The sequence below is a fragment of the Monodon monoceros genome, unplaced genomic scaffold, assembly GCF_005190385.1.
Source record: "Monodon monoceros isolate NGI ecotype Baffin Bay Population unplaced genomic scaffold, NGI_Narwhal_1 Super_Scaffold_16, whole genome shotgun sequence".
Classification (NCBI taxonomy): Eukaryota; Metazoa; Chordata; class Mammalia; order Artiodactyla; family Monodontidae; genus Monodon; species Monodon monoceros.
Genome location: NW_021703772.1, coordinates 93,597,072 through 93,621,473, shown reverse-complemented (window position 1 = coordinate 93,621,473; position 24,402 = coordinate 93,597,072). Strand labels below are relative to the sequence as shown.

The window sequence follows — 24,402 nt, the reverse complement described above, 5'->3', positions numbered from 1 at the left end:
CAACCAAATGCAATGTGTGGACCTTGTCTAGAAACAATTCAAAAAAACCAACAGTGCAAAGAAAGACATTTTATGATAAGTGGGGAAATTTTAATAAATATACTCCTCATTATCATTTTATTTGTTACGGTGATCACTGATCAGTGATCTTTGATGTTACTATTGTAATTGTTTTGGGATGCCATGAACCACGTCCATACAAGACAGTAAACTTAATAAATGTTGAGTGTGTTCTGACTGTTCCACCAACCAGACCATTCCCCATCTCTCTCCTCAAGTCTCACTATACCCTGAGACATAATAACATGGAATTAGGCCAATTAATAACCTTACAATAGCCTCTTAAGTGTTCAAGTGAAAGAAAGAGTCACACGTCCCTCACTTTAACTCAAAAGCTAGAAATGATTAAACTTAGTGAGGAAGGCATGTCAAAAGCCGAGACAGGATGAATCCTAGTCCTCTCGCACCAGTTAGTCAAGTTGTGACTGCAAAGGAAAAGTTCTTCAAGGAAATTAAAAATGTTACTCCAGTGAACATACAAATGTTAAGAAAGTGAAACTGTATCTTCAACAGAAATTAGCATACATGTTGATCTATAAGCACACTTAACTTTATTCCTCAAAGCATAAAAAAGCCTGAAAGCAGGTAGATAAAAAGCCTGATTAAGTAGGTTTATCTAAAATGAAAGTAGCAGTTAAGATCATCTATAAAAATTATATCTATTTTTTCTAGCTTTATTGAGATGTAATTGACATATAACCTGTAAGTTTAAGGTGTACAATGTGATGATTTGATATACATATATATTTTGACATGATTACCACAATAAGGTTAGTTAACACATCTATCACCATACATCGTTACCATTTTTGTGTGTGTGCTGAGAACATTTAAGATTTACTCTCTTAAGCAACTTTCAAACATACAGTACAGTACTGCTAACTATAGTCACGTTATACATTAGATCCAGAAATTATTCATCTTACAACTGAAAGTTTGTACCGTTTGACCAACAACTCCCCATTTCCCCCCACTCTTTGGCCCCTGGAAACCACTAATCTACTTTCTATGAGTTCAGTGTTTTTAGATCCCACATATAAGTGAGTTCATACAGTATCTGTCTTTCTCCGTCTGAATTAATGTCATTTAGCATAATGCCATCAAGATTCATCCATGTTGTTACAACTTTATCCATTCATCCATTAATGGACACTTAGGTTGTTTCCACATGGCTACTGTGTCCACTGTGAATAATACTGAAATGAACATGGGGGTACAGATATCTCTTCCAGATAGCGATTTCATTTCTTTCAGATATATACCCAGAAGTGGGACTGCTGGATCACATGGTAGTTCTATTTTTAATTTTCTGAGGAAATTCCATACTGTTTTCCACAATGGCTATACCTATTTACATTTGCATCAACACTGCACTAGGATTCCCTTTTTTCCACATTCTCGCCAACACTTGTTATTTCTTGTCTTTTTGATAAAGGCCTTCCTAACAGGTATTAAGTGATGTCTTATTGTGACTTTATATTTGCATTTCCCTGATGACTGGTGATGCTGAGCATCTTTCCATGTATCTGTTCGCTATCTGTATGTCTTCTTTGGAAAAATGTCTATTCAGGTCCTTTGAACATTTTTTAATTGGATTATTTGTTTTTTGAGTCGTATCAGTTCCTAATATATTTTGGATACTACCCCATATCTGATATATGATTTGCAAATATTTTCTCCCACTTGGTAGGCTGCCTTTTCATTTTGTTGGTTGTTTCCCTTGCTGTACAAAAGTTTTTTACTTTGATGCAGTCCCACTTGTTTATTTTTGTTTTGTTTCTTTTTGCTTATGCAAAATTTATACCTATTGATGTATGCATCAATAAAGCTTTTTGACATTGCCAAATCTCTCTCTAGATACTGTTATAGGGCCCTCACTGCTTGGGGAGGGAGCAAAACAATGACTTCGCTCTACAACTCAAATTAATGCTATTTAGAATGTCAAGATTTCATTTCTCATGAATTAGATTACTCAGATTGTATGAAATTAATAAGTAAATTTTTGCTACTTATTTCTTCAGCTTTCTTATACCCAACTTCAAGGTTCATTCAGACCTTCACCTAGTTATCCTTATCTTATTAAGTTGAGATGATAAGCATGGTGATATACACCATAATATTAAAATAAATTTTTTTTTTTTTTTGCGGTACGCAAGCCTCTCACTGTTGTGACCTCTCCCATTGCGGAGCACAGGCTCCAGACGTGCAGTCTCAGCGGCCATGGTTCACGGGCCCAGCCACTCCACGGCGTGTGGGATCTTCCCGGACCAGGGCACGAACCCACGTCCCCTGCATCGGCAGGCGGACTCTGAACCACTGCGCCACCAGGGAAGCCCAATATTAAAATACTTTAACAAAAAAACTTCTTGTAGCAAAACGACCAGGTGTTTCAATATTTTTGTTCACTGATGCAAAAATTCAATCTATATTCAGCCAAACTAGTAGGGATTATAACACTACAAAAGCAGTATATCTAAATGGGTATTATAACAAAATACTTTTCAATTTTAGGAAAGAAAAGAAAACAATGAAACAAATTACATTGTCAAGTGATACCTTTAAAGAATACAAATGACTATAACATCATCTCATACTTTTGGTAAAAGCCTTAAATACCACGAAGTCTTCTCTTCCCCCATGCAGACAAATAATTAAAACAAATGGTTCTGCCAGATTTCCAGAAGAAACGAAAATCAGCTTATTTCAGAACACCATCTATACATGAGTATTAACTAATGATGAAGGTACCAGTGACAGTGTACAAGCCTAAGCCTAATAATTCTTTGACAGTCGTCTTATATCTTACCAGATGTGAATAAGTAAATGACATTTACAGCAAACCTTCTTCTTGTTCAACCATATACTAAAAACTACACATATTAATAAGTTTGTCAATTATTTTCAGCCATGTTGTATACACATAACCAGACAAAAATACATATGTAAAAAAAATCACTTAATAATTACTTATGCAATGTATCTAACACTGAGCTTGGTGGAGCACAGATTCAAAAATATAACTCATGATTATTTATCATCTTTGAAAACTAGACAAAACAAGGATAGGTTACCCAAAATATTAAATACTAAAACAACAACAGGGACTTCCCTGGCCATCCAGTGGTTAAGACTTTGCGCTTCCACTGCAGGGGTTGCGGGTTCGATCCCTGGTTGGGGAACTAAGATCCCACATGCCACGTGGCCAAAAAATAAAACAACAACAACAAATGAAGGAGTGTATCTAGAAAAAACACTTCTGGCTTCACATCTCAGGAAAACAAAACAAAACAGTACGACGCAGTTCCAAAGTGAGGGGGACGCTTGTGTTGCCAAGTCAAGAATCCCTTCTGCAAGTCAACACAACAGGCTAGACAGACTGACCAGCAGCCAGCATATCCCTGGGTCCAGTCTGGCTGCAAGCAGAAATCAGAGGAGGCCAGAGCTCAATGATGAAACCCCAGGCCAGAGCTCAATGATGAAACCCCAAATGGGGGTAGCACAGAGAGGCTAAGAGAGGACTGAGAGTCTTTATACCATTAGTTACCCTGCTATGTGGATTTCTTTTGCTCAGGTCATATAATCAAAAGAAATAAATTACATATAAAAATACTGTCATTAACATGAAACCATAAAACGCCTAGAAGAGAACATAGGCAAAACACTCTTTGACATAAATAGTAGAAATATTTTCTTGGCTCAGTCTCCTAAAGTAAAGTAAATAAAAGCAAAAATAAGCAAATGGGACCTAATTAAACTTAAAAGCTTTTGCACAGCAAAGGAAAACATCGACAAAACAAAAAGACAACCTACAAAATGGGAGAAAATATTTGCAAATGATGCATGTGACAAGGGGTTAATATCCAAAATATACAAACAGCTCATATAACTCAATATCAAAAAACCAAACAATCCAATCAAAAAATGGGCAGAAGACTTGAATAGACATTTTTCCAAAGAAGACATGCAGATGGCTTATAGGCACGTGAAAAGATGCTCAACACCACTAAATATTAGAGAAACGCAAATCAAAACCACAATGAGGTTTCACCTCACACCTATCGGAATGGCTATCATCAAAAAGTCTACAAATAACAGATGTTGGAGAGTATGTGAAGAAAAGGGAAGTCTTGTACACTGTTGGTGGGAATGTAACTATGTCACTGTGGAAAACAGTATGGAGGCGCCTTAAAAAAACTACCTTAACTACACCTTAAATAGAACTACCATATGATCCAGCTATTCCACTACTGGGAATATACCCAGAAAAAACAAAAACACTTAATTCAAAAAGATACATGCACCCCAATGATCATAGCAGCACTATTTATAATAGCCAAGACACAGAAGCAACTTAAGTGCCCATCAGCAGACTACTGGATTAAGAAGATGTGATACACACACACACACACACACACACACACACACACACACTCCCTCTCTCTCTCTCATACAATGGAATATTACTCAGCCATAAAAAAGAATGAAATATTGCCATTTGCAGCAATGTGGATGGACCTGAGAATATTATACTCAGTGAAATAAGCCAGACAGAGAAAGACAAATGCTATATGATATCACTTATATGTGGAATCTAAAAAATAATACAAATGAATGTATATACAAAACAGACTCACAGATACAGAAAATAAATTTGTGGTTACCAAAGGGGAGAGAGGAGGGAGGGACAAATTAGGGGTATGAGATTAACAAACTACTATATATTAATTAGATAAGCAGCAAGGATATACTATATAGCACAGGAAATTGTACCCTTTATCTTATAATAACTTATAACGGAATATAATCTGCAAATATACTGGATCATTATGCTGTACACCTGAAACTAACACAATATTATAAATCAACCGTACTTCAATAAAAATAAATAAAAATAATAAATAATTTTTAAAAAATAGTGTCGTAAAGAGAATAGGTTTTAGTCTAGAACATTACTGTAGCCCTCTCTGAGGTGATCTTTCGCAAATAGCAGGTTCAGGAAAAATGTTCCTTATTGAATGATGAGCAGTAATTTCTTAAAAAAATTGATGCTATGAATATAAGAAGGAAACAAAATGGAAATCAAAAGGAAAAACACAGAAAAAGTACCTATGAAGCAGATGAAAATCATAGTTAAAGAGTGTGCCACAAATTTAAACTTTAATTACCTCTATAAAACAAGATATATAAAGTAGAGGTACAGAAACTTAATGAAGTTATGTTAAAAAACAAAGAAATTAAATGTGAACTGACAGGTGTGAGAAGTAAAAGAAAAATAAACACCACTGAAATGAAGACCAAATGGAAGCAGAAAAGAGAATAGGCACCGCTAAAAAAACAGGAAAGTATACATAGGACATGACTGAAAGAACATTTTCAAAGGGAATGAACAGACCAAAAGTGTTTTAGAGAAAAAATAAATTATGAAAGAAAATACAAAGGATAGAGATGATAGGCCAAAATGAATCAAAAAACATAAGCATACTTGATGGCTTCAAAGAAGAAAACCAAAATAAAAGCCCTGAAAAACTGTTCTCCATGTAATTCAAGAAAAATTCCCAGAAGTGATAGAAAAGTGTAAACTGGACATTAAAATAATATAGCCCATCCAGAAAGAGATATAGATGCATCAACACCAAGACATATTCCAGTACTGGATTGCCAAAATGGGTAGTGAAACCAAAAAAAAATCAATCATCTCTAAGAAGAAAACAAAAAACCCAGGCGGCCCTCAGCTTGTCTACAGTAAACAGTGGAGCAATGCCTACAACATCAGCCAGAAAAGAAAGTGAGACTGAGGAATTTCTTACCCAGCCACTTTGTCATTTAGTATAAACTCTGTGTAAAGACGTTTTTAAAATGCAAGAAACTGGGGAATTGGTTTCCTAATGGGAACTTTGAAGAGATAACTTCAACCAAAGAACACTGTGCAGAAACAAAATGGACTGAAGGGAAGGCATGAAATCACTTAGTGGTTTAAATAATCTGCATACAGAAGAGAATGTAACAGTTACAGACAACAACAACATCGAAATTACATACCTAACAAGAGGTAAGAGGGGAAAAAGGCAAAGATCATTTAAAGATGGTAAAGGGGAATTCCCTGGCAGTCCAGTCGTTAGGACTCCTCGCTTTCACTGTCGGGGACCGGGTTCAATCCCTTGTCAGGGAATTATGATCCCACAAGCCACATGGCGTGGCCAAATTAAAAAAAAATAAAAACATAAAGTTGCTAAAGAAAATAATCTAACTATATTGTAGAATAAATTATAAATATTTTTTAAAATACAAAGGTAACATCAGAAAAATAATTTAACCAATTAATATGATGTGCTGAGAAAGAAGGATAGAAAGAGAAAAAGGCAACATACCAACTATCACTACACATAACTGGGAATAAGACAACACTGCCTAATAAAATGGAGATACAAGTATATTATACAAAGCTATAGTTATAAAGATTACCAGTGGATTCAAAGTCTATACCTTTCAAATTACTAAAAGCACATACTAAACAGAAGAAAACTTGGATCACATAGTAATATATTTGGTGGTTCACAAAGTGATTATATAGTAACATATTTTTAGGAACAGAAACAGTAACAATTACTATGATGATGGAATTAAGACCAAACATAGCTCTAATGTCAACGAATGAAAGTAAGCTTAATAATACTTAAGAGAAAAGACAAACTGAATCACAAAGTGAAATGTGACTTTAAAATTTTAAAAAGCATCTAAAGGAAGTGTCTCAAAAATGTTGAAAATAGAAAGATGGTTAAAAGTACACTACAAAAAAATTATGGTGAGAAAGAAATAGTTGTTGGAATATTAATTATACAAGATTAAATTTAGAGTACAAAAGGAAAGTGATTTTATAATAAGGCTATTATATAATGAATGACACAGAGTATAATCCCAAATGAAGATTTAACAGTAAAATTCATGCTCCCAGTACTATGGTGGTTCAGTTATTCTAAAAGCCCTTTCCTTTGCAAATACCTAGAAATATGGAAATTAGATAAAATACTATATTTTAAAATGCAAAGCTGGCCTGAAGAAAAGTAAAAAAAAGATTTACAATGACCAGAAACAAAAGAGAAAGTCAAACCCAGAGTAACAGGTGAGTAATAAAGCCATGGGTCACAATGAAGGTGTCTACAGACACCATCAACAAGGAACCTTAAGATTGAACAGCCAAGCAGAGCAATAGGAATAGGGTCTTAGATCTACACAAAATGAACAGTGGAAGTGAGGCTCCTAAACAAAACATGAGCCTAAGAAAGCTACAACATAAATGAAAGTGGAAAAGGGGTGACAATAGAAAGAGAGATATAAGCAAAAGGAAACCAACAGGAAGTAGATTTATACATGTATGGTCAATTGCTGTGCCACAAGGGCACCAACGTAACTTATGGAAAAGAATATAGACTTTTCTACAAATGGGGCTGGAATAACTGGATATCGGTGTGAAAGAAAACTGAACCTAGAACTCTCTTCTCACCCCATATACAAAAATTAATTTGAGATAAATCATATATCAAAACACAAATGCTAAAACTATAAAACTTCCAGTACAAAACATAAGAGACCATATTTGTGATTGTAGGGTAAAAAAGACTTATTGGTGACAACATAAAAAGCATTACCATATAAGAACTGGATTAACTGGATTTTATCAAAATTCTAAAATTCTGTTGATCAAAGGATAATGTGAAGAAAAGTAAAAGGCAAGTTATAGACTGGGAGAAACTACCCATAACACATGTATGTGGCATAGGTGTTTTATGCAGAGTATAAAAAAAACTCCTTCAAATCAGAGGTAAAAAGACAACAACCGGGAATTCCCTGGCAGTCCAATGGTTAGGACTCAGTGCTTTCACTGCCACAGCCCAGGTTCAATCTCTGGTCGGGGAACTAAGATCCCACAAGCCATGCAGTGAGGCCAAAAAAAGAAAAAAAAAAAAAGACAACAACTAAAACATGGGTAAAACATTAATATAAGATATAACTATCTCATATAGACAGACACCCAATAAGCACAGGGAAAGATGCCAACATCATTAGTCATTAGGAAAACACAAATTAAAATACAATGAGCTACCACATGAAGATCCATTAATTTTGAATGGCTAAAATGATATAGGCTGAGACTTCAAGCACCGAGACCTCTCATATATTGCTGATGGGGTGGAAAAAAAGTTGGGCAGTTTTCTTACAAAGGTAAACAGATATACCTACCCTAAAATCTAGCAGGAGAAAGCATGTCCACAAAAGGACTTGTTCAAGAATGTTAATACCATCTTTATTCATAAGACTCCTAAATTAGAACCAACCCAAATGTCTGTCAGCAAGTGAATGAATAAAATAACTGTCCTACATTCAGAGATCAAAAAAATGTATATGAATCTCAAAAACATGTTGAACAAGAGAAGTCAGACACACATAAATTATATGATTTCCATTCATACCAAGTTCCAAAAAAGACATACGTAAGCTATGGTAGAGTAAGGGATTATAACTCATTCAATATATAGGATTCCATGAGCCCATACTGAGGAGGGAAGGACAGATGGATGGGCAGAGAGAGAGAGAGAAAGAGATTGCTGGGCAGAGGAGGGCTCTTCCTTAAAGCAGAATGCCAGTCAATAAATCAACATTTTAACAACTACATGGCAAAAATTATTTTAAGCAAGAATCATCTATGGATGCAAATCCAAGAGGAAAAAATCAAATAAGGAAAAGCATATTTGCATGGTCTTAACATCTCATGTTAGTTGTTTGTTAAATAGGCAACAATTGAGCGAGGGAAAAATAGTAACTATATATATGGTAGAGAAACTACAACACTTTCACTAGCAATCAAAATTAATACCACCAGTGAGAGGCTGACAGATACAGTGTGCCTTCAAAAGCAATATCGTGACAAGGACAGGACCTTGATCTCACTTATGTACCAATCCAGAAAGGACTAATCTAAATCCTGTCATGAGAAAACATTAAAGAAATTGAGACACATTCTATAAAATAAACAGGTCTATATTCTTTAAAAAAAAATACTAATGTCATGAAAGGCTGTGGAACTGTCCTACAATAAAGGATAGAAAGAGATATCACTAAATGCAAAAGCTGATCTGGGACTGGATCTTTGCGCTAAAAGAAAAAAAATGCTATAAGGATACTATTGGTACAATTGACAACAGATATGTAGATTAAAGAACTGCATAGAAGTTAAATTTCCTGAATTTGATTATGTACTGTGGCTATGTTAGAGAGTATCTTTGTTCTTAAAAAATACACACTATGTTGAAATATTGTAGGTTAAAGGAGCATGATACATGTAACCTACCCTCAAGTGATTCAGAAAAAAAAAAACACTAACATGCGTGTGTATGTGTAGAGAGAGACAAAGAAAGAGACAGAGGGAGAGGAAGAGAGAATAAAAAATTAAAGGAACCCCAATGTTCATTGCAGCAGTGTTTACAATAGCCAAGACATGGAAGCAACCTAAATGTCCATCGACAGAGGAACAGATAAAGAAGATGTGGTACATATACACAATGGAATACCACTCAGACATTAATGCCATTTGCAGCAACATGGATGGATCTAGCGATTGTGATACTGAGTGAAGTAAGTCAGACAGAGAAAGAGAAATACAGTGTGGTATTACTTACATGCAGAACCTGAAAAGAAATGATACAAATGAATTTATTTACAAAACAGAAACAGAGTCACAAACTTAAGAACGAACTTTTGGTTGGGTGGGGGGGAAGGGTTAGGGAGTTTGGGACTGACATGTCCACACCGCTATATTTAAAATGGATAATCAACAAGGACCTACTGTATAGCACAGGGAACTCTGCTCAATATTATGTAACAACCTAAATGGGAAAAGAATTTGAAAAGGAATAGATACATGTATATGTATAACTGAATCACTTCGCTGTACACCTGAAACTATCACAACATTGTTAATCAACTATACTTCAATATAAAATAAAATGTTAAAAAAAGGTAAAGGAAAAGTGGCAAAATGTTTAAAATTAAACTAGATAAAAGGTATATGAAAGTTATTTCTATACTTTTCTTAATAACTTCTCTATAAGTTAAAATTATTTCAAAGTAAAAAGTTAAAAAATATTGAGAGGGACTTCCCTGGTGGTGCAGTGGTTAAGAATCCGCCTGCCAATGCAGGGGACACGGGTTCAAGCCCTGGTCCGGGAAGATCCCACATGCCGCGGAGCAACTAAGCCCATGTGCCACAACTACTGAGCCTGTGAGCCACAACTACTGAAGCCCACGTGCCTAGAGCCCGTGCTCCACAACAAGAGAAGCCACCGCAATGAGAAAACCTGTGCACCGCAAGGAAGAGTTGCCCCCACTCGCCGCAACTAGAGAAAGTCCGCAAGCAGCAACGAAGATCCAACGCAGCCAAAAATAAGTAAGTAAATTAAATAAATTCTTTAAAAAATTAAGAGAGCATCAAGTAACTAACACAAAACAATACATTCTGGTGACAGACATCAAATCAGTGGTTGCCTAATTCAAGGGGAAGGAGTTGACTAAAAAGAGGCCTATTCTGGGTGATGGAAGTATTCTGTATCTGACGTGTTTGAAAACACAGAAGTATACATATATCAGAATTCAATGAACTGTACAGCTAAAATCTGTGCATTTTACTGAATTTAATTATACCTAAAATTTTTTTAAAGCCAATAAGGAAACTTAAGGTTTGGCATGGGGAGAAAATTAATGATCAAAATTCATAATCATAAGCCTACCTAAAAATGAATTTGATACTGCCTATGTGACCTGGAAAACCTTAAACCAAAGACTTAACTTTGTAAGTCCTTCCTAAAAGAATCTACTCACTATTTAGGTTTCTCAAAATTCCCAGAGATTAAGATTACCTAATTATTAAAACAAAATTTTTTAAATTAGCAAATACATTGGGAAATAAGCTATCATGAACAACAATAACAACAAAAATAATTACATAATTATTAAAACAAAAAAATTTTTAATTAGCAAATACATTGGGAAATAAGCTATCATGAACAACAATAACAACAAAAGGTAAAATTAGCCTCCAAAACACTTCAGATATGTAAAATAAGTATATTCTAGATATTTACAGAAATAAGAGATGAAATTAAAAGTTGGCAAGAAACAAGATACCAACATCATAACGAGGCAGATAGAAACTGGATATTCTAGGGCTTAAAAATACACTACGTGACATTAAGAACAGAAAATAAAATGTTCCTATTCTCCAATTTCAAGAAAGGAACAGAGTGACTGCTCTTTGACATTAGTCGGCTAATCTCTCATCTATACTCTGAAATTCAGCAAGTCATTAAACACTCCTGTTTTTTACAGTCTACAGACTTCCTCCCAAACCAGATACAATACTCTTTGCTTTGCTTGGAGAGCCATGTCCAAGGAGGACAGTTCTCCCTTGCTTAGCAAGTAATAAATTCAACTTCTTTGTTTCAGACTTTTTCTTTTTTTTCGGCCATGCCACATGGCTTCCGGGATCTTAGTTCCCCAACCAGAGATTGAACTCCAGCCCTTAGCAGTGAAAGTGCAGAGTTCTTAACCAAGGAACCGCCAGGTAATTCCCTGTGTCAGACATATTGTGTGGGCTTTGGTTTAAGATATTTTGAGTGATGGTCTCTTCCTTAAGAGAATCCAATAGATTAACTTACAGCAAAAGATAGTATTAGTTAACAAGAATATGGATAAACAAAAATATCCAACTGAAGCAGAGAAATTTAAAATAAGAAAATACAAAAAAAGAAGATAAGAGATATATGGGACACTGAGAAAAGGTCTAACATAGGTATAACTGGAGGCAAGGAGTATTAAGAATGAGCAAAAATAACAGTTGAAGAGAAAACAACAGAGAATTATCCAGAACTAATGAATGATATCAGCCCACAGATTAAGTATAAATGCAAAGAAAACCACACTTAGGCACATCATAGTAAAATTTTGGATAGCTGAACAAAGAGAAAACCTTAAAATCAGCAGGAGGTGGGGGGAAGACCATTTATAACAGCACCAAAAATATTAAATACCTAGGAATAAAGTTAATGATATATGTGAAAGAACTATATATTGAAAATTACAAAAAAATTACTGAAAAAGAAATAAGGGAAAGAATAATTGAGATGAAGTAACTGGAGGGCAATTAAAGAAATGGAAGAATAGGACTTCCCTGGTGGTGCAGTGTTTAAGAATCCACCTGCCAATGCAGGGGAAATGGGTTCGAGTCCTGGTCCGGGAAGATCCCACATGCCACAGAGCAACGAAGCCTGTGTGCCACAACTACTGAGCCTGTGCTCTAGAGCCCGTGAGCCACAACTACTGAAGCCCGTGTGCCACAACTACTGAAGTCCGCATGCCTAGAGCCCATGCTCCACAACAAGAGAAGCCACTGCAATAAGAAGCCCACGCATCGCAATGAAGAGTAGCCCCCACTCACCACAAGTAAAGAAAGCCCTCGCACAGCAACGAAGGCCCAACACAGCCAATAAATAAATAAATAGTGATGGTTCAATTATATTCCATATACAATAGTAAATAAATAAATATAACCAATCAATCCACCATCACCTCTACCTTATAACATATACAAAAATCAATTCCAAGTTGACTGTAGAGAATTCCCTGGCGGACTGGCGGTTAGGAATCCGCACTTTCACTGTCAAGGGCTCGGGTTCAATGCTTGGTCAAGGAACTAAGATCCCACAAACCAAAAGGCCAAACAAACAAGCAAACAAAAAACCCAAGTAGGTTGTAGATCTAAATGTAAAAAAGAGACAAAAAAGTTTTTAGAAGAAAACACAGGAAATTATCTTCACAACCTTGTAATAGACAAAGATTTCTTAAATAGGATGCAAAAAGTGTCAGCCATAAAAGACAATACCAATAAAGAATATTTAACAGGACATTAAATTTGAGAATGTCTGCTTATCAAAAGGCATAATTAAGAGAGTGAAAAGGCAAGCCATAGCCTGAGAAAAATCATTTGCAACACAGATACAAAAGACCCATCCAGAATATAAATCTGATAAGTCTCTACAAAATGATAAGAAAAAGGCAGGCAGATAACCCAGGAGAAAAATGGATAAGACATGAACAAGCACTTAACATAAGTGGATATCCAAATGGCTAATAAGCATACGAAAAGGTGTTAAGCTTCATTTGTCATCAGAAAAATGTACATGAAAAGTCAATGGATATCACTATATTCCTATAAGAATAACTAAAATGGCACTAAAGATAAGCAATATGAGGTACTGGTGAGGCTGTGGTACAAATGGAACTCTTATCCACTGTTGACACAAGTATAAATTGGTTAAATCACTTTGAAAAATGTTTGGCCAAGTTATGGGTTGAACTGTGTCCCCCCAAATTCATATGTTGAAGTCTTAGCTCCAGTCCCTCAGAAAGTGACCTCATCTGGAAATAGGGTCATTACTGATGTAATCAGTAATTAAGTCATTAGGGTGGGCCCAAATCCAATATGACTGATGTCCTTATAAGAAGGGAAATTTCTGACACAAATAGAGGGAAGATGATGTGAAAAGACATTGGAAGAAGATACGCATCTAAAAGCCAAGGAGAGAGACCTGGAACAGATCCTTCCCTCACAGTCCTGAGAAGGAATCAACTCTGCCAACACCTTGATTTTCGAATTCTAGCCTCAAGAACCGTGAGACAATAAATTTCAGTTGTTCAACCCACCCAGTTATGGTACTTCGTTATGACATCCCTGACAAACTAACAGAGGCTGCATCTACTTAGTGGAATATATGCATATTTATGACCAACAATTCCTCTTCTTGGTATATGCACAACAGAAATGTGTATATATGTTTACCAAAAGAATTGTCTAAGAATGTTCATAGCATTGTTATTTTTAAGAGCTCCAAACTAGAAACAACCCAAGTGCTCATCAACAGTAGAATGAATAAATAAATTATGGTATATTTACACAATGGAACTTTATATAGCAATGAGAATGAACCAATTACAACTACATGCGACACTATGGAAGGATCTCACAATGATGTTGAATGAGAAAAGTCAGACACAAAAGAGTACATACGGGGCTTCCCTGGTGGCACAGTGGTTAAGAATCTGTCTGCCAATGCAGGGGACATGCATTCAAGCCTGGTTTGGGAAGGTCCCACATGCCACAGAGCAACTAAGCCCGTGCGCCACAACTACTGAGCCCACGTGCCTAGAGCCCAAGCTCCACAACAAGAGAAGCCACTGCAATGAGAAGCCCGCGCACCGCAACAAAGAGTAGCCCCCGCTCGCCACAGCTAGAGAAAGTCCGCACACAGCAACGAAGACCCAACGCAGCCAAAAACACATAAATTAAATAAATAAATTTTTAAAAAGAGTACATATGGATGATTACAATTAACATAGTTGAACATGTAAAAGTAATCTGTGGTGTGAGAAATCAGGATAGTGGTTACCTTTGGAAAGGAGGGAGGCAGTAGTGATTGGGAAAAGGCAAAAGGAAGGTTTCTGGGATGCAGGTAACATTCTATTTCTTGATTGTGGTGATGGCTATACGGTGAAAATTCTTCAAGTTATATGCTTATGATCTGCACACTTCTCCATATGTTATTCATCATTAAAAAAAGTTCTTTAAAGCTGAATATGTGAGTTAACAGATTAAAAAGCTGAATCATAAACTATAAGAGAGATCTTAAGAACAGCCATAGGGACTTCCCTGGTGGTCCAATGGCTAAGACTCTAAGCTCCCAGTGCAGGGTACCCAGGTTCAATCCCTGGTCAGGGAACTAGATCCCACAGGCCTCAACTAAAGATCCCACATGCCACAACTAAAAAAAAAAAAGATGCCACATGCCACAACTAAAAGATGCCACACGTGGCAACAAAGGTCCCGTGCGCCGCAACTGAGACCCAGCACAGCCAAATAAATAAATAAAATAAATAAATATTTATTGGGTTGGCCAAAAAGTTCGTGTGGGTTTTTCTGTAACATCTTGCAGAAAAACCCGAATGAACTTTTTGGTCAACCCCATTTAAAACAACAACAACGAAACAGCCATAATGTAGCCCAGACAGACATAGAAAATATGAGACATTAATGGAAGCATAGGATAAAGTGAAATGGACAAGTATAAGTCTAATTGGAGTAGCAGAAGAAGAAAATAAAGAGAATGGGTAAGAATCAATATTTGAAGAGTGAGAATTTCCCAGAATCAACATGGCACAAATCTCAGATTAAAAACATACAATAATCTCAAGCAGGATAAATAAAAAGAAAACCGGGCTTCCCTGGTGGCGCAGTGGTTGAGAGTCCGCCTGCCGATGCAGGGGACACGGGTTCGTGCCCCGGTCCAGGAAGATCCCATGTGCCGCAGAGCGGCTGGGCCCGTGAGCCATGGCCGCTGAGCCTGCGCATCTGGAGCCTGTGCTCCGCAACGGGAGAGGCCACAACAGTGAGAGGCCAGCGTACCGCAAAAAAAAAAAAAAAAAAAAAAGAAAACCATATAGAATAAATTATAGCAAAATTGCAAAACTCCAAAGACAAAGAGAAAATCTTAAAATCAGATACAGATAAAAGATAGTTTACAAAGAAATGAAAATTAGACTGATTCTTTTTTTTTGAAAATTTTCAAACTCACATAAAACTCAAAAAGAATAATACAATGAACACATTTATACCACTCAAGTGTTCACACTGTTAATATTTTGGCTGACCTCCTCAAAGTTTCTCTAAACATATACATGCCTTTCCCTTTTGGGAAAATGTAGAAAATAGGCTATAGATAGCAGGATTCTTTTTTTTTTTTTTTTTGCGGTACGCGGGCCTCTCACTGTTGTGGCCTCTCCCATTGCGGAGCACAGGCTCCAGACGCGCAGGCTCAGCGGCCATGGCTCACGGGCCCAGCCACTCCACGGCATGTGGGATCTTCCCAGACCGGGGCACGAACCCGTTTCCCCTGCATTGGCAGGCGGACTCTCAACCACTGCGCTACCAGGGAAGCCGGATAGCAGGATTCTTCATCCTCAAATTCTTTATCATGCATTTCCCAGGAACAAGAACATTCTTATATTCAACTATAACACCATTCCCACATCTAAGGTAATCAACATTAATTCAACAACAGCACTCTAATAGAGTCCAGATGAAGTTTTCCCAGTTAACCCAAAAGTGACCTTTAAAGCTCTTCTTTTTACTTATTCAGGATCTAATCAAGGTTTATGCATTACTTTCAGTTGTTCTAGCTCTTAGGTTGCTTCTCAATTTAGAACATTCCCACCACTTCCCTTGGTTCTCCACGACATTTAATCATTTGAAGAGATCAGGTCAGTTGTCCTGAAAAAATGTCCCACATGCTGAACTGGTCTGACTGTTTCCTCAGGATTATCAGGTCAAATATTTCTAGGAAGAACACCACGTAAGAATGTTATACACTGGGACTTGCCTGGTGGCACAGTGGTTGAGAGTCCACCTGCCAATGCAGGGGACATGGGTTCGATCCCTGGTCCGGGAGGATCCCACTTGCCATGTAGCAGCTAGGCCCATGAGCCACAATCACTGAGCCTGTGCTTTACAGCCCTCGAACCACAACTACTGAGCCTGCATGCCATAAGTACTTAAGCCCACATGCCTAGAGCCCGTGCTCCGCAACAAGAAAAGCCACCGCAATGAGAGGCACGCGCACTGCTCACTGCAACTAGAGAAAGCCCGTGTGCAGCAACGAAGACCCAACACAGCCAAAAATAAATAAATTAAATAAATAACTTAAAAAAAAAGAAAGTTATAGACCTCCTGTGTACCACATTATGCCGGTATCTGTACCATTATTGGAGATACCAACCTTGACCATTTTAAGTGTAATTTTTCTCTTTGTAATCAATAAGTCACCTGTAGGATAATATTTTGAGACTCAAGAGCACACTTTTTTTTTTTTTTTGCGGTACATGGGCCTCTCACTGTTGTGGTCTCTCCTGTTGTGGAGCACAGGCTCCGGACGCGCAGGCTCAGTGGCCATGGCCCACGGGCCCAGCCGCTCCGCGGCATGTGGGATCTTCCCGGACCAGGGAACGAACCCGTGTCCCCTGCATTGGCAGGCGACTCTCAACCACTGCGCCACCAGGGAAGCCCGAGAGCACACTTTTTAATGGCACCTATGGAAGTCAGAAGACAGCAGAAAACAGTGTTCAGGGTGCTAAGAAAAAAAAGGCTATTAAAGTAGAGCTGTATTGCCAACTGAAGTATCATTCAAGAATGAAGGCAAAATAAAATATATCCTGAAATTATTATTTCATGATCCAGTAAAAAAAAAAAATTTAACGGGGAAGACTACATATACACAAAAAGATTTTTTTTTCACAAAGCTTTGTTTTTTTATTCACTTGCCAGGGATTTAGCATTTTAGCATGTCTTGAAAAAAGTACTTTACCTGCCGTCTCTTCTCAAGGCAAAAGTGATGCCATCTTTCTGGAAGGGAAGCAGCTTTGCTCTTAGTTTGTCAGGCAAAAAATCCAGCTGTTTATAAGATTCACTTGTCAAACAAGAAATCTGAGGTGTAAGAGACTTTTTTATGTCATGACCTCTGGGCATGATGATCCTAAAAACAAAAAAATCACAAGAGGGAGGGGTGGGGGAAATAGATATTACTAAGTGTATTAGAGAATTAAACATAAATAATAATATGAAAGCACTTATCAATAGCCTTGACATACTAGATATAAATTGGTTAAATCATGTTCCCAGAATAAGCTATTAAGAAAATTCAAAGCACTGAGTCCAAAAGCAATTACTTAATGCACTAAGAACCAGCATACTCTACTTCATTTGTATTTCTAATTGAGCCATGATGTAGCCATACCCATTTTAAGCAATAAATGTATTATTAAAAAGTTATAAATCAACTAGATTTTTACAAACTAAATAATTTTTAAAATAGGGATGAATTTGTTACAGAAAGATGAATCCTTTTATAATTAATCCTTTAATAGGTGTTCATTTTCATATTATACTAGATTTTCTAAGAATGAGGTTAAATTGCATTAAAAAAATTTTTTTAAGCACAAAGGCATCAACTCCAACTTTATAATTAAATTAACTTAATATTATTGAATGAGATTGATTTTTAAATATTAAAATGAATTCTTTAATCACTTGAATCCACAGTATAAACTCTGCCTGATTGACATATATATGTATAAATGTATATACATATACATTTATATATGTATATACATATATAAATGTATATACATTTATATATGTATAAAACAGATAACTAATAGGAACCTGCTGTATTAAAAAAAAGAAAATAAAATTCTAAAAGAAATATAAAATAAAATTCAAAAAGAAACAACTCTGCCTGATTAGCACTTTCCTCACCAGTGGCTTTCCACAGTTATAATTTTAATTTTCCACCACATAAAAATTTCATATATCAGTAAATTCTTAGAACGCTGTAAGAAGAAAAGTCCTATTAAATCACTGAACTACAAAGCTTCTCTAATAATAACACTTCGTATTTAGATTGAACCATTCGTCTGTTTATATATAATCTCATTTTTAAAACAAATTTGCTTTAATTCTCAATTATTTGCAGACTTATAAAACTTTAGCCTCCCTCTCCCCTAAAAAAGTAATAAACCTCTGTGTACAATGTTTAAGAATCTCAAGAATTCAACAAGTATTTATTAATAACAAATAAGTACTACACGCCACGATCTAGAGAACCAAGGATCACACCCCCACAGAACTAACATTCTTGAGGGGGAGATGAAAATAAACAAATAAATAAACAAGATTAATTACAGTATAGTACAAGTATTATGAAGAAACTTAAGAGGGTAATGGCCACTTTAGGCAGGATGACAAGGTAAGGCCACTCTTAGGTGATACTTGGTCTTGGTCTACAGTCTAAAGGATATGAAAGAACCAGTCAGGTTCAAAGTTGATAGAAGAGCACTCCAGGCAAACAGCATAAGTAAAAAGACCCTGAGTTGAGAAAAGGCTTAGTGTTTTCTAGAAACAGAGAAGAGGCCAATGTGGTTAGACCAACGAAGAGAATGATATGAGATGAAGTTACTGAGATAACCAAGAGTCAGATCATAGAAGTCCTTGATAAGGACTTTGGATTCCACTTTAAGAATGAAGGGAAGCCAAAGGAGAGGTGCTGTCAAATACACTACTAGGCAGATGTAGCTATTTAAATTTAACTAAATTAAAAATTCAGTTCCTCAGTTCCTCCATCAACCATGTTTCAAGAAGTGCTCAATAGGCACATATGGCTAGTGGCTCTCACACTGAACGGTGCACAAATAGAACATAGAACATTTCATTCTTCACTGAAAGTCATACTGGATAGCAGTTACTGGAAAGTTTTAAGAAGGGGAGTGACACAATCTGACTTACATTTCAAAAACTACAAGAGGAGGACAAAGCTATCAATAGAAAGGCATGGGAAAATGTTCCTACAGGACTTTGCCAGTCCACAAAGCCCCCACCGCCTCAATGGCAACTGGATTTAAGAGATGATTTATGACTCACACTTGTCTGATAAGGTCCTCATAAGCACCAATGAGTCAGCATCCCTAGCACCTTCTCAATAGCAATAATAAAACTCTGAGTAAAGAACAGAGAATGGGGGGAATTCCCTGGCAGTCCAGTGATTAGGACTCTGTGCTTCCAATGCAGGGGGCACAGGTTTGATCCTTGGTCGGGGAACTAAGATCCTGCAAGCCGTGCAGTGTGGCCAAAAAATTTTTTGAAAGAGAGAGAGAATAGAGAATGGTTCAGAAGGGGGAAAGCATGAAAGCAAGAAACCTATTATCATGCTGCAAAAGACATGGCAAAAATCATCTTTAGCAGTGGAACTGGATTTGGGAAATGTCTCAGAGGTAAAGCAAACAGGACTTGCTGATGGAGTACATGTGGAGAATAAGGGAAATGTGAAATCAAGATGTATTGATATATTTAGCATGATGGAGTTGTGCAATTTACTGAGAGCTTAAAGGCTAACGAACAAATGGATGGGGAGAAAAAAAAAATCAACAAATCCTTTAGCAATATATGTAGTTTGAGATGACTGTAAGATATGAAGTGGATATGCCAAATAGACTTGAAAAAACATGAGTCTGGAATTCTAGGTAGAGCACAAGAGTGAATACATATATTGGGAGCCACCTTGACATAGTAAACTTATATCATTTTTTGCAGCCACCCAACATCTGGGACCCCTGTTATGTTTAGAAATTTCCTTACATTACACATATGAGTGGGAGTCAGATTATCACCTTCCGATAATAAGGCTGGAAATACCAGATTCTTGCTTTCCCAGCCTTCCTTATAGCTATTGATTTTGCTAATCAGATATACCCATTCCAGGCTTCAATCTAGAAAGTCAAAATTCAGAGGAGTTGGGATTAAATTTATCCTGTTAAGGGTAGTAGCATTAGAAAGAGCCATGTCAACTTTCCAGAAGCCCTTCAGAGTGAGTAGGACAAGGGATATCAAATTTTAGTGAGGAACACTGGCAAGAAGCTAAGAAAAATATACAAAAACGATTCTACTACCTATTATCTTTGCTTTTTTTAAGTTGTAAAAAAATTTTAAAAATACTCCAAGAAAAAAAATATCTGCTATGTTGAGGTCACATTGCAACTTATATGATTTATTTTATGAGGACTGAATCAGATACTATATTAGTAAAAATAAACAATGAAACTAAAGCCATCTTAATAAAAAAATGTTTTAATAGAGTAACAAATAAGAGAAAAAATAATTATTTAAATATGAAGATGGAAGATGTCTAAAATAGAACAGAAATGTTTAGAAAAAATTTCAATTAAACTAAAATTATGGTGTGACTGGCTCACTGATAATTCAAATAGGTACTTGAATACATAAAGGACTTAAAAATATGTACTGGTACAATCTAATTAATAGAAAAGGAATGTTTTAGTTAATACTCAAAATAAAGACATTTGTAAAAAGCGCTTTCCCATTTATACTATCTTTCTAAAGTACAAAACTTATAATGAAAAATACGTATGTAGATCAGTCATACACGTTCATGTGCTGCAAAAGGTCGGCTGTAACCAACATTACATTAATAGTAGAAGACTCAGGCTTAATCTTCTTTCTAAATTATCAAGAAACTAACAGTTATAATAAGCATCTTTCTAATCATGAAAACTGTAGAGGATTTAGTTTAGAAATTCAGCAAAAAAGGTTTTATTCAATCTATACATACTAGTTTACTTTTAGTAAGGTTGGGGGGGCATTAAGATGGAACCAGCAATATATAACTTTTAATATGTTACTAAAATTATCAACACAACAACTATTGGCTAAGGAGATTTAGCGAAAGCAAATTTAGGAGAACTCATTTTCTAAGCAGTTATCTTGATAAGCAACACCTGACAAGAGAATAAAGAAAAGTTTTCTCAATCTTTTAAGATTTTAAGCTAAAGATGGCATTTGTGTAATCTACTGGGAACAAGGTAAATTCAATAGGAATTTACTGATGCATTCTTAAGTAAACAGTGGAACTGTGCTGAGGAGAATCAAATATTGTTAAAATATACTACCAAGAAGTTTATTTTGGAAATAAGCAAATGGCTGGTCAGGGAAATTATGTACTTTGAGGAGATAATTCTGTTATTGTTTTTTGTGTGTGTGGTACGCCAGCCTCTCACTGTTGTGGCCTCTCCCGCTGCGGAGCACAGGCTCTGGACGCGCAGGCTCAGGGGCCATGGCTCACGGGCCCAGCTGCTCCGCGGCATGTGGGATCTTCCCGGACCGGGGCATGAACTCGTGTCCCCTGCATTGGCAGCTGGACTCTCAACCACTGCGCCACTAGGGAAGCCCTATATAACATTCTTGAAATGACAAAATTGTAGAAAAGATTAGTAGTTGCCAGGGGTTAAGGTAGGGAAGGAGAGAAGAGGTTGTGACTCTAAAAAGGCAACATGAGGGATCCCTGTGGGATGAAAATTTTCTCTATCTTGATGGTGTCAATATTCTGGTGGTGATATTGTGTTATAGTTTTACAAGACATTACCATTGGGGGAAACTAGGTGAAGGGTAACCAGGATTGTACCTGCATTATTTCTTTGCATTATTTCTCACAACAGCATATGAATTTACAATGATCTCAAAATTAAAACTTTAATTTTAAAAAATGGAAAAAGCAACACACTGGCTTAACCCATACCAATGAATCTAAAAGTTTTGGAAAATGGGACCAAAAAGATAAAACTCCAAGAAGATCATGTAGCTAGTGGCAGAGGTAAGACATCTAACTGGGTCTTTGCTCCCTTTTTAACACAAGAATGCTCCATCTCTGCTTCAGGACTAAACCCCAGTGAAAATATCTATTTTAAATAGTCAGAGGACTTCCCTGGTGGTGCAGGGGTTGGAAATACGCCTGCCAATGCAGGGGACACAGGTTCAAGCCCTGATCCGCGAAGATCTCACATGCCACAGAGCAACTAAGCCTGAGCACCACAACTACTGAGCCTGCGCTCTAGAGCCTGCAAGCCACAACTACTGAAGCCTGGGCGCCACAACTATGGAAGCCCACAAACCTAGAGCCTGGGCTCTGCAACAAGAGAAGCCACTGAAATGAGAAGCCCGCACACTGCAACCAAGAGTAGCTCCCAATTGCCACAACTAGAGAATGCCCACGCACAGCCACAAAGGCCCAACATAGCCAAATATAAATTAAAAATTTTTTTTAAAAAAGTCAGAATATTTGCCCTGTAAAGAATTACAGTTAAAAAATAACCATTTAATGAATTTCATTCTTTCATGTATTCTACAAAAATACATTTGAGTGTTTACATGATACAGACATTGCACTAGGCTCTGGATATATAACAACATAGAACACAGATGCAATTTTGAAGAAATACTATAGAAAATGTATTAATACTAGGTGTTGAGGGAACATATAAGAGGAACTCAGTTTTCAAATTTGGGGGTTTGGAAGGCTTCTTAACATACAAATGCCCTGAATTGGAAGTAAAAGGAAGACAGCAGGAAGGAATTCTCAGTCTTCATCTACTGGACCTACCAGGAAAGCATTCCCTCCTCATTAAATCACTTTTTTTTCACTTAGATTCTAGAACACCGCATCCTCATGGATTTTATCCTACATCATTCCTCCTCAGTCTAAACTTTCCCTGGTTCTTCCTCATCTCCCTGTCCTCTTAGAGTGTACCAGGGCTCAGGTTTTAGTATCCTCTGCTCTATCCTTTAGAGATCTCATTAGTTTCAAAGCTTTTAAATACTACCTCTATGCCAATGACTCCCACATTTATATATGGAGATCACACCTCTCCTGAACTTCAGATTTGTTCGTATATTTAAACAGACATACCTACCTAGCAGTCTAATGGGCCTCTCAAACTTAATATGACCAAAATGAACTCCAGATCTTTCTCTCAAACTATATTCCATCCAGAGCCTTCCCCCTCCCGTCCTTCCAGTGGCTCACACCAACTCCTTGACTTCACTGTTTGTCTTATGCTGCACATGTAATCCATCAGCATCTCCTGTTGGCTCTACCTTTAAAATAAACCCAGAATCCCACCATTCCCTACCACCTCCACCTCTACCTCCTAATTAAAAAAGTAAGTCTGATCATATCACTTCTCAGAAGTCCTCAGTGGCTCCTGATTATACTGGGGAAAAGCTCTATTAATGGTTTATAAGCCCTTCTACAATCTGCCAATCACCTATTACCCTATTCCTATTACCTCTCTACCTCACTTTTTCCTTTCTGTCAAACTGATATCCCTCCATCTTCCTGCTTAGGACTCCATACTAGCTGGTCCATCTACCTAAACCACTCTCCCTGCTCCCGCACTGCCCCCATATCTGCATGGCTACTTCCCTTTCTTCCTTCTAGTCTTTCCTGAAATATCAATTTCTCAATGAACACTTAACTTGACCACCTTATTTAAAATTGCAACTCTCGTGCTTGCTTGGGCAGCACATACACTAACATTAGAACAATACAGAGGACATTAGCATGGCCCCTGCACAAGGATGACACACAAATTCATAAAGTGTTACATATTTTTGACAGAAAATTTTAAAGTAAATGTGGCAAAATATTAACAACATTTGATTCTGGGTCAACGACATATGGGAGTCCTTTGCACAATTCTTGGGACCTTCTAATAAGTCTTAAGTTTTTTGAGAATAAAAGTTAAAAATTTTTAAAACAAAAAAACAAAAAAATTGAACTCCCTTTTATATCTTCCCTGCTCTACTTTTTCTTTCTTGATAACATTCATCAACTTGTAAAA

General features: G+C 36.7%; 1 protein-coding gene and 1 non-coding gene across 6 annotated transcripts in view; one reads left to right on the top strand and one right to left on the bottom strand.

Moving 5' to 3' along the window:
• ZRANB3 (zinc finger RANBP2-type containing 3) overlaps nt 1-24,402 on the bottom strand; it is a 263,665-nt gene that overhangs the window by 218,373 nt on the left and 20,890 nt on the right. For 4 of the 5 annotated variants that reach the window (XM_029224581.1, XM_029224584.1, XM_029224586.1 and 1 more), the window contains one exon: nt 17,523-17,690. In XM_029224581.1, coding sequence (XP_029080414.1) covers nt 17,523-17,683 — 161 coding nt within the window. In that variant the 5' untranslated portion in view covers nt 17,684-17,690. Of the gene's footprint in view, nt 1-17,522; nt 17,691-24,402 lie in introns of those variants that run through there. The other variant, XM_029224585.1, reaches the window with a different exon arrangement.
• LOC114897371 lies at nt 24,068-24,174 on the top strand. The gene has a single exon (XR_003794095.1). It is a non-coding gene; the product is annotated as a U6 spliceosomal RNA (small nuclear RNA).